General features: G+C 41.2%; 1 protein-coding gene across 1 annotated transcript in view; it reads left to right on the top strand.

Moving 5' to 3' along the window:
- Positions 1-11850, top strand: part of pigg (phosphatidylinositol glycan anchor biosynthesis class G (EMM blood group)) — a 96719-nt gene that overhangs the window by 25705 nt on the left and 59164 nt on the right. The window contains exon 6 of the mRNA XM_008290270.1: positions 7382-7594. Within this exon, the coding sequence (XP_008288492.1) occupies positions 7382-7594 (213 nt within the window). The remainder of the gene's footprint in view (positions 1-7381; positions 7595-11850) is intronic.

The following is an 11850-nucleotide window of genomic DNA, read 5'->3' on the forward strand; positions in this document are numbered from 1 at the left end:
CCATTTAGTGTGGAGGACACCAGCGTTGCACAGATTTCTGGAAGGATCTTCTGCTGTTCCTCAGAGACCGTTTTTTTAGCGGCTCTTTTCTCAGTGTTGCTCTGCCTTTCTCTTTGAAATATCCCACTGTTGTTCTGTTAGATTAAAGTCAGGGGGCTTCCATGGCCAGGTCAAAGTTTTCACTTCTATTAGCTTTAGAGACTCTTCTGTGACTTGGCAGTATTAATAAAATCGTGACCACACAGAAATATTCACCTTTGCTGAGCGTATGCGGACTAGGACTCATATCAGCCAGTTTTTTTTTAGCCCACATCATCAAATCCTCCCCTCTGTGCTTCACTGTCAGGATTATGCATCACTGTGGTCGTCCTGACCAGGTTCGAGGGACCCCGCTTGAGCCAGACAAATTTATTTTAGTCTCATTTGTCAAAAGAATGTGCTGCCAGTATTTATGACCTCTTTTCCATTTCCTTTAGCACATTTCACCTTGCAGCTCTGTGAGGACATTATTCATAGAGCCTGACGTTATGCAACGTCCTTTATACTGTCTGAGCTGTCACGGAAACCCTGATTTCCATTGATAACCCTTGTGCCAAGTCTGAAGCGCTCGTCTGTCTATTTTTCACAGCAAGTGTAAGTAATGCACTGTCTGTGGAGTTATTTTAGGAGGACGACCGCTCTGGTTAGTGGTATTATGGTGCTCTCTTCGTTCTATACCTCCCAATAAGGGCTGTGTTTCTGCTGATTTGTTTGGCCGCCTGTCTTCCTCTGTCCTTATCCATCTTTACATGTGGAGCCATGATGCAGACTTGCACTGAGACACAGCCCGTAGGTCCAAAACTGACAAAGTTCTGGTGTTCAAAGATGCTTTTCATTCATGCTATTAGGCTAATTGGAAAATCACACATGTTCTCAGTTTAATGTCACAGATTTGCATGTCAATGATCACAGGTGTATTTAATGAGTTTCTACTTTGTGGCCTGCATTTGTTAATATCTGCAAACGAGTTGATGCCTCTAGTTGCTGAACCAGTCATATTGTGGTGTTCAGCATCATTGAGAAAAGGAAAAAAAAAGAGTCGACTAGTTGCGTTTGGCTTAGACAGACCTCCCGGGATGAAAACATGCACAGTGAGTCTTGGATATAGAGCAAAAAGAAACAGGAAAACACCTTAATATTTCATGTGAAATAACAAGAACCACTTTAACTGGCAAACAGTTGTGTGTTTGTGTTAGAAGATGATTCAGAAAACAAGTTTTTGGGAAATTAAAATCCAACGCTGTGTTATTCTGTGCTGGTCTGGCAGTGAGGACTCGCTTTTGTGCAACACCTTCACTTAAGAGTCATAAATAAAATAGAAATACAGTCGTGACTCGATAATCTGACCCTTAACGATCCGACAACCTTGCTATCCGACAGGTTTTTAGGAAAAACGAATGGAACCCATAGAAAACAGCCTTAACATACTGACAGACTGGGCTGCCGCTATGGCTCACCTGGTTGAGCTGGCGACCCATAGACAAGGGCTATAGTCCCCGATGCAGCGGCCGTGGGTTCGAATCCCGCTCATGGCCCTTTGTTGCAACCCATTCCCCCATTCTTCTCCCCTACTTTCCTGTCTCTCTCTTCACTGTCCTATATAACAAAGGCAAAAAGGCCAAAAAATTAACTTAAAAAAAACCCAATAAAAACATACCGACAGCCTTGGATTCTGACTCCGACATTTTATGTCACAAATAATAATAATAATAATCATCATCATAAACTTTATTTATATAGCACTTTTCAAAACAGGCTTACAAAGTGCTGCACAGATTCAAAGAGAAGTGTAAGAACAATATTAAAAGAAGTAAAAAGCAAAAAATACATAAATAAATAAATAAAAAATGGTGAAGGTGAAGCACATAAAGCATGAAAGACAAAAAACAATATGAAAATATATAAGAAAAATAAAACCCAGTAAAAGAAGACAATTAAAAGACAATAAAGGAATAAAACAGTTAGGAGATAAAATGTCCTGCCCTTAATACTGCCATCAAACGGAGTAAAAGTCCGCTCATAAAACAACTCCTGTAAAAGCACGTCTGTAAAAATGTGTTTTTAAAAGAGTTTTAAAGGAGGATGAAGTGCTTGCAGATCTGATCTCCTCAGGGAGGCTGGTCCAGAGGATGGGGGCTCTTACAGAAAAGGCCCGGCCACCTTTGGTCCTCAATAAGGATAACAGCGTATTATCTGACTGAACAATCCGACAGATTGGCTGCGTTCAGACTGCAGGACTTCAGGCTGAATTCGGATTGTTTTTGTGAAATCTGATGTTTTTGCGAGTTCGTTCACATTTCACTCCCCCCCTTTGGAGCGCCCCCCTGGGGTGGAAGTGGCTGGAATGTGCACAAGCACACCGTTCAATTAGGCGTGAAATCCTGCGTAGTGTCCTAACAACACCCTAGTTATTATAACAACTATAAACAATAAATATAAACAACAAATGAGCCTTCAAGCATCAAGCCCTCCTTGTATCTCAACCTCCGTCTTGACAATCCGACATAAAAGCAGATTTTACATTTAGTGTCGGATTATCAAGTCACGACTGTAAACGACAGAATAATGATCAATTCTGAATCACCCAGTTAGCTCATTAGTACGGAAAACTATTGAATCTGCTGTTAATACCTTAATTCTATGAGATGCAGACTTTCTTTCTTCAATACCATCCTAGATATAGACATATGTTAACATGGTAATGTGTTCTATTTAATGCATCAGTTAGTGCAATCAGTGGCCTCATTAGCATAACTGGTTGTTTTTAACGCAGTGAGAATTGCGAGTCATTAGCAGAGAGCTCATCTGCCTGTTGTTTTTTTCATTAGAACATGATGCACCAGATCAGAATTCACTGCTGGCTCAGTACCTGGGCCTCACTTTTTAATCTGAATGCATCATTGAGAAAACAACCCTTCTTACTGCAGATTGGCAGAACATTTAATTGACATTCCTGAGAGGACTCTGAGAGGCAATGCAGCTTTAATCAGGCAGTGTGGGCATAAGAATCCATAACGTTATTTCCTGCATCAGTAACCATCTGTGCCTTTTCTCGCTTTGCACTCAAAAGTGTATTTTGGTCATTTTTCTCCGCTCAGATTTTTGACCTTCACAGTGCAACGAGATGAATGCTCAGAGTTCGTCACCAGAAGACTGTTTTTAAATTCTTCTGCGGAAAGTGGAAATGTCATGTGTGCTCACCTTAAATATGACTTTAAGGACTTGTGACATCACCGCTGGTTCAGCAGCCAATCCTGCTGCGATGTGCAACTTACATAAGTGTGAGGTGGAAACTTCTAGCTGCATTGCACTGGTTTATAGAATATGGGCTGAAAGTGAAGCAGGAGACAAAGACAGTTTTGAAACGGAAAATATTTTCATAGTCACTCATTGTAGAGTTCTCAGTAAGGGAAGAGGTGTCAGTGTTGTGTCAATATCAGTACACTGTAATACTTTAAGATGAGTATTTATACACACTCATCAGCCAGTTTATTACACATGTGTAAACTCTTGTGTAATCCACTACAATGGTTGCGCCTTACAGTAAAGCTTCTGTGTTTTTAGTGTTCCTCAAAAAGGCAAAATTCCTCTTTATGTTTATTATTCAGATTAAAACGAGTGGTGGTGGTGATGGTGTGCACTACGTTTAAAAAGGCTGCTAATGTGTTTCCTACCACATTAACACACATTATGTTGATTTCTTGTCTTCTAAATTTAACTTCACCACGTATTATGAATATGATGTTTGTGTGGACGCTGCTGTGACCTCGTCTGTCTGTCATTTGTGCCTGTCTTGGCCAGAACAATCTCAACTCTTTTTAATCTTAATGAGCCTTTTCCTGGTTAAATAAAGGTTACAAGAATGATAGGGAGAAATGTTAGGGATGCTGTTCATTGTAATGCAGTCCGGTTCACCACCACCAGCCGCTATGATCCAAATAACAAAAGTAAAGTACACATCAACAAAATTAAAAAATACAGAAGCTTTGTAAAAGTAGATTTTATGAGGAGCTATTGTATTAGACTGCATTAGATTTTACAGGTGTACCTAATAAAGTGGCCAGTGAGTGAGTATTGAGTATATCTGGTGGGGTTCTTCAATCAGTTCATGCTTTTGGGGCTTTTCCCCTCTTTTCTTCTTTTGTGTTACTAAGCTGCTTTTATGTTCATGTAGAAGTTCTGCAATCTTACAAAAACCCACAGCAAAGGAAGTTATTCACAGAAAACGCTGCTTCTGTGCTGCCTGAAACCCTTTGTTTGAAGTCCAGGCTTTTCTTCCTCCAACTTACCTGCGTCACGATGCAAAACATTTGGACAACACCTGCCCAGCAGCTAGTTTGGCCTAAAACAAAGAAAAGAGCAGTTTCCTCGCAGTTTGCTATTGTTTCCTCGCTAGAGCTGCTTCTGCTGGGGCTACACCCATATTCTCTGAGGTCTGGGGTTAGAGTACATCACCTCTGTTTTGTCGGGCCGGCTGACCAATCAGAGCGAACTGGGCTTTTCGCAATAGCGTCCTTGCAGAGACACGAGCGAGAAGAGTTGCTGAAGTGTTGTGCAACACGAAAAAAGTAATGTGTTTTTTGAACATTAAGGGATGTAAAACTTTCTAGTAGACCCCCAAAATAACACTATAAACCCGTAAATGGGCTCTTTATTGCAGTCAAACCCAAGAAAAGCCAACAACAAAGCACATGCATCAGGTGGTAACTTAAGAGCATCAAAGTTCACAGCAAAGGAAAAAAACAGAAGCCTTTATTGGTCATAAATACATTACAGCACAGTGAAATTCTTCTTTCACATATATCAGATGATGGAGAGCAAAGGGTCAGCCATGATGAGGAGCAGGGTGGGTGCTGTGGAAATTATATTGAACCAGGTGTGTTTACAACATTTACATTTAGCAGAAGATACTTTTTAATCCTTCAAACTCTGGGTTATGGGTCCAGCACACCTGCCAAAACCCAGGAAAAGGAAGTGTGAGAGTTTTAATACACCTTCTGGTGCTACTTGGACACGTCATCAGTGAAGTACCTGGAGTCATGGAGTGTTTCGGGTCTTTAATCTTCATTCACCCTCACCGGGGCGACCCAGCCGGGGGTGATCAGTTCCCAGCTTGTGTCCAAGTGGCATGTTGTTCCACGGATCCCCCCTACGATCGCTTGACAGTAACTCAAGCAAGAATTTATAATACATTTATGAAAGTTTCTGTCTGCAGACATGAGAGACAGTAACAAACTGAGACCCTGTACACATTTCATACACTGTAAATGTGGTATTATCGTATTTAATCCCAACCACAACAACACTGTGCCGTAATCTGTCGAGAGAACCTCGTCGTGGCAGCTTTTTTCCAAAGTCATCCCCAAGCTGAGCAAATGCACGACTCTCCATTGTCCTACAAAGAATTAAAAAAATGTCTGTCATGATGACATTTCAGTGACATTTTGGAATAATTAGCGCGTGAGTTTCTGTAATGCATATGGCATCGTCATCAGCCGCATGCAGTTTTCTCATCTGTGAATCAGCATTCAGCGTGTACAACCTTTAATCGGGTTGTGACGCATCTGTTCTGCCAGAATGTGAGTCGCTCAGTTCTGTGGAAGCCAAACTGTACAGTAGGAACAAAGTGGGCCGGTGGTGATGTGACGTGAGCGTAGCTACCTCACAGCTTCTCGTCTCAGCACAAAGCACAACTTGGTTCCATTGTAATGTGTTATTCTATACACAGTTAATGTGGGGTTGGCATTTTGATTAAACAGATTGATTTTCTTCGGGCTGTTTGATATATTCCAATTTGAGGCTCTATCAACTTTTCTCATTAGTGTAATTGCAGCAACTAAAGCCATAACTTAAACATTTTTAGACATTCATTGCTAAGTAACAGATTTAAACAAGCCTGATATACTTAGATTTATAACATTATCCCAATAGCTATGGGCTTAATACAGCAAAGTCCTTGTCTTGTTGCAAATCCGTCTCCTTTTAATATAAAATGGATAATTCCCTGGCTCTTTTCATTGTGTCCAATTACCAAATTAGCTCATAGCTCTGGGGTTTGTCCCAGACTTTAGTCTGCCGCTGCCTCACTTCCCCACACATGTGAGCTCTATTGTTCATTTTTGGATATGTTATGTGCCAGTATAGTTCATTATTGCAACCTGAAAACTTCACTCAAACGCAGACAGTCTGAGAAAATGACACCCACTCACCTTGGAAGAGCTTTACTGGAAGCCAAGAGTCAACATAGAAATGTTTGACACAGCTCTGAGAAGTGATAATGATTTCATCCATTTGTTCTTTTGTGGTGTCGGTTAGTTTACGTGTTGTGACAAACCTCCCCGTGGTCACACACTTGGGTGGTTAATACATGGAAAATCATGAGGGTTATTTGTGAGGCTTTTGTGTTGGGTTTCAGGCTCCCAGATAACTAATGTCCTGATTCAAATCCACAAAGAGGAGTCACTAATGTGCTCTGCCTTAATGCATAAAATGAGACTCAGTTGTGGATAAATGGGTGGGAAAATGTCGTAATCCTTCTTCCACACTCTCACCATTTTCCCGTGACCACAGTTTGACTGTCCTCAGGGGGAAAAGAGAAACTAGTAGCAATGAGATGCTGCAGCTTCTGTGATTAGAATGATGTGTGCCCGTGAAATAGAACTCTTCTTAATCACCGACTTCATAATGATAGAAAGCTGTGGGATTCTTTACTGTTAGTGTTTGTGTCAGGTTTACGACTTTATGAGAAGAGCCTCCTTTTCCGAATTTGTCTTGATGAGTGTGTGAAATTCTTTGAGACAAGCTCTTATTGTGCGAACAGAGAAAACCTCCACAACAGACAGTACGAAAATTGAGCCATTTCCTTGTGTCCATCATGAAAATTGTTTTTGTCTGTGAATTGCGACTGAAGTAATAAGATGTGACTTTTGTTCTTATAAATAAATATCCATTTTGCTACCCGCTATCACTGATTGATGTAACGCAATTGTGATTCAACATTTGGCTACTTCTTGAAAGCTTTTCCATTTTCTGTGTCTGACACTGCAGGTTTTTAAGGGCAAATCTGGCAGCATACAGGAGGTGGTGCATTTTAACTTTCAAGTATTTTTGGAATAACCTGATAGACATTCGGGTTGAAAGATTTCCGGAAATGTATCAGTGGAAAAGAAATCACAGAGCGAGACGCACTGATTGACAAATCAAGGTTAGAAAACGACACAGCAAGAAGAAGATGCTGCTGCAACATAACAATGGAGAGAGATGCACTTATTTCATTGAGTATTGCAGGTTCAGTCGTTTTTACTGTTTTTCTTGTGTGTTTTTTTTTGCCCTGTCATGTCAGTGGGAATGGAGCAGCCTGGAGTGGTGGAGCAGGTTGACCTGACTCCGACCCTGGCCCTGGGACTCGGCCTGCCCATATCTCAGAACAGCGTGGGCCGCCTCATCCAGGGTGTCTTGGAGGAAACCTCACTCAGAGACCAGCTGCGCTTTCTGCATCTCAATGGCCACCAGCTCAGCTGCCTGCTCAAAGACAGCGTGCTCGAGTATGAGAAAGGTGAGATACAAATTCACTGTTCTCAACCTCTGGACTCGTTAAAAGCCCTGAAAGCCAGGACCTTGTCTGACAGGGCGTCTCATCATTATGCTGTATTGTTTCCAGGCTTGCGATGGTCTCGGCGGCTACTTTTTTTTTCATGCACACAGCAATGTGGCTCTGGCAAATAATTTAAGGCGTAGTGCATTCGAAATGAAATTGAAGGACTTTTTTTTTTCCATTTTCTGCCAACCTAAACTCTGCTGAACAGTGTCAGTTCCCATTACTGCATATCAGCTTTGAAATTAATGGGGTGATTGTATTCTAACTCCACAGAATTACACATAATGTCCTGTACATGCAGCATCTTAATACAGCTCGCCTTCAAATGCCAGTAACTGTCAGCTAGTAATCTGGTTTATGTGCAACAGCAGATTATTTACTAATGATCTAAACTAACTCTGTCACCTGCTGCTCATATAAGCTTATTCACACTTAAAGCTGCATTCATTCCTAAATAAACATTGGTGCAGATACACAAGAGGAATGCTTGTAGTTCAAATTTTTTTTTTATATATAGCACCAGTGAATGACATGTGTCATCTCGTACCAGTGTGCATAGTGAGATAAAGACCTTACAACTTTTAATCAGAGAACCCAACAATCTAAAGCTCCCTGTGGATTTACTTTGAGCACTTGATGACAGTGGGAAGGAACCAAAAAACTTTTCCTTTGCCGGGAAAGACAAAATGCAAAAACATCAGATGGAACCAGGCTCAGAGAGGGCGGCCATCAGCCCTGACCGGTTGGGGTGAGGTTGGGAGTGAGGGGGGTGAGCTGTGATAAAGGAACAGAGAATTGTTTGTTCATTTGACTTCCAACCATTTTAGTACCTTCCATCTCGTGTCTATTAAGATTCTCAGTCATCCAGGTCATGGTTATTCTTGTAGTTTAATCGTAGCAACTTTCTTGAAGACGTTTCACCTCCCACTTCAAGTGTTAATGGCTCCTAAACAATATAAGTATCTGGATCTCCCAACTAGTCAGTCAGAACTGATGAAGCCTCTTGGATGAGAGGTGGAACGTCTTCAAGGAACTCGAGCAAGTCCAGTTGCTACGATGAAACTACGAGAATACCTTCCAGCTCATTGTTTTGAGTCTATACTACTATTGGTCGACTCTCATTTCTTGTCCAGCTTGTAGCAAACAGCTGTTCTTAGTGAAAACACCAGCACCAAACCACAGGCAGACATATTTAGTGACTAATTGGTAAACATAGTGGAGCTTTTGGCGCTTAAAATTGTTGGTGGAGACCAAAAACAGAGCTACAAGAAGACTAAAGTTGGAATTAAACTCACCAGGTGGACAGAAATATGACTTAACTGTCTGTCTGCAGAACTTGTAACGAGGCAGCTGTTTGCCAACAGCTTTGCCATTTAACTTCATAAGGTCAATTAGTACTTACTTAAAGAAGTTAAATGTCTGCTTGTTGTGATTGGTCTCTTGTGCTGTCAGGACTCTACACAAGTTTTTGAAGTAACGTGCTAACTCAGACTCAGACAAACGCTGTCTTCTTTAAAGAATAGTTTCATTTGCATTCTACTCACAGCTTTGTGCATACAAAGGTTTTTTTACTGAACAAACACAGATGGTAGACTTAAGATGAGTGAGAAATGGTTTGCTCTTAGTCTGTCTTCATGTTGTTGAGCGCATCAAAGCAGCTTCTTAGAGTATTTAACCTGAAGCAGTCTGATTAAAACGAGGGCAGAATCATCCAACAAGTTCAAAAGATTCAGCTTACCGAAACTCATTAACACTGTAATCCTTAGCGAAAATGCAGACTTCGGAATTTATGTTTCGACGTGTCCAATGAAAATAAATTCAGTCAAACAGATTGTTTTAGGTCTCTGATGGGAACTAACGGATTGAAGATACTCCCCTTACAGCGAGATAATCCTCTAAATGTGTCTGATTAGAGAATCTTTGTGATTTCTGGATTCATCACAGAATTATGGCGTTTAAAACCGTCATAAATACTGACCATACTGGGATACATAAGCAAGCTTTATGAGCCAGAGAGACCAACCGGGGTCGGCTCGAGCAGTAAGTGACTTTAGCAAACCTCTTGAGTGCACTATAAGGATTACTTTAAGTCCATGAATAAATTACCTCACAAGTGTGAAAACTCCCCACAGGAGACTTACAGTCTGTGGTCTGTTCTTGAACATCAATGCTGCCCATTCTTTGTGCAAATGCATGCACATATCCCCACATGCTTTTGCTCCCTACTTATATCTCGGGGTCACTCTGTTTGTCAGCGTTATCCATCTTTGAGCCTCTCCTCCACCCCTCTTATCTGTCTCTCTGTTGCTGTCCTTCACTTTCACAAACATTTGATACACCGGTGGCAGCAATTACCATTGCTAATGCTCCGTCGGTCAAAAGTAATTTGTCTTCTGATTTTAAATGTACCTGACGGAGAGAAGCAGAGAGAAAGCAGTCCAAATAATTTGGCACATGCCTGTTTTAAGATTTGGTAATATCAAAAAATTACAAAAACTTTTTTTTTCTTTTTTTTTTTTTTTACTGAGTTAGTTTAATTGTAAAAATGAAAACAAAATAATGTGTAAAGTCCTTGGCGAACACTACGGGACTGAGTTACATTTTTCAGATGGGGTCCTTATGTACTTTTATAAAGTAGTTACTAGCTTGGGAGATGAGTGGATGCATGGATTGAACTATAGCATCACGGAGCCTTTTAAAAAGAAATGTGTTGTGTAGGGATAACTTTAGCCGAGCTAGCAGCATTGCTCTACGGACAGCAGTACTGACTGGTTAGTCCACGACTCCAAAGCTAAAAAATCTGCACAACTACTTGAAGGGTTTCCATTGAATATTGCACAACCATCCATTAATCTCTGATAATTAATCCGAATGATTTTGATATTGTGTTTGACACTTTTGGCACTGAGTGAAACAGTAATCAACCAAACTGAAATTTGATCCAGACACTGAAATCTTCCTCAGGAGGAATTATAATAACTTTAGTGATCTGTAAACTTTTAGCACCACTATCAGGTAAAAAATGTTGTTCAATACTTTGACTTATGACAGAATACGTCAAGGTTCTCAGTGCCACATTCAGAACCACTAGATGTGACCGTGGATAGTCTTAGTCACTCGGGTCATTAACCCTCGGAGCTTCAGCAGAAGGAGACTGGATTTCTCTTTGTTTGGCTCTTGAAGACACTTAACCTCTCATTCAAGAGGCTTCTTCAGTTCTAATTGACATTTAGGGAGTTACAAGTATATGTCACCCCCAACTCCCAGAGCTAATGGCCAGTTACTGAGCCAGGACACATGCTCTGAGATGTGAATATTGGCAAAGCTGCCTGGCAAGGGATGACTCAAGATGGTGGTAAAACTTTCTGAGGATGGATCTGAAGACATAGAGAGCAGATACATTGCTGCCCTGAAAGGAGTGTCCTGTATCCTTCAGATGCAGCTGGACTGTTGACTCTCCTGTACTGTACCATGTGTCTGAGTTGCTGTTGTTTAGTCTCCCCTATATATAGATCTGTGAACTCCTCGCTGCATTGGACTGCATACACAGTGTTGTTCGGCTTGTGTTTGGGTGTTTTATCCTTTGGATGAACTACTTTTCCGTCTGAGAGTGCTTCTGGGTCTAAAGTGCACTTGTGTGTTGTATTTTGAGAGAATAATTCTAGGTTTCTCAGACAAACCAGCGACAGCAGGGACAACATGTAACTGGGATCCCCATCAGAGTTGGAACTTAAGAAGCACTTTAGATGAAAGATGAAATGTCATCAAGAGCCAAATAGAGAAGTCCAGTTGCTTTCTGCTGAAGCTCTTAGGACAACCACTGGATGCACGGGTGTCTCATACTAAAAGAACCAGGCACGTCGACCACAGCTCTCCTGTCCTTTCACTGTCATGTACAACCAGAAAGGTTATCTTCACTTCATCCGTCTCTTCATCTCTCCTCTCATCTTGATTCGACTTTGTGTATGTCTGCTTCCAAGATATGTTGGAGTGGAATGGATCCATGTGTGGAACTAGATTCACAAAAACTGGGGCGAAATGGATATGAAAAGACACAAACAGACACGAATAAGAATGAGTCTCAAAGCTGCAGTAGGGACTGAGACACTGAGCTGAAATAAACAAGTGCTCACAAATGAGATAAATATCCATCCATCCATTATCTATACATCCTCATTAGGGTCATGGGGGGCTGGAGTCTATCCCAGCTGACT

The sequence above is a fragment of the Stegastes partitus genome, unplaced genomic scaffold, assembly GCF_000690725.1.
Source record: "Stegastes partitus isolate 25-593 unplaced genomic scaffold, Stegastes_partitus-1.0.2 Scaffold663, whole genome shotgun sequence".
Taxonomy (NCBI): Eukaryota; Metazoa; Chordata; class Actinopteri; family Pomacentridae; genus Stegastes; species Stegastes partitus.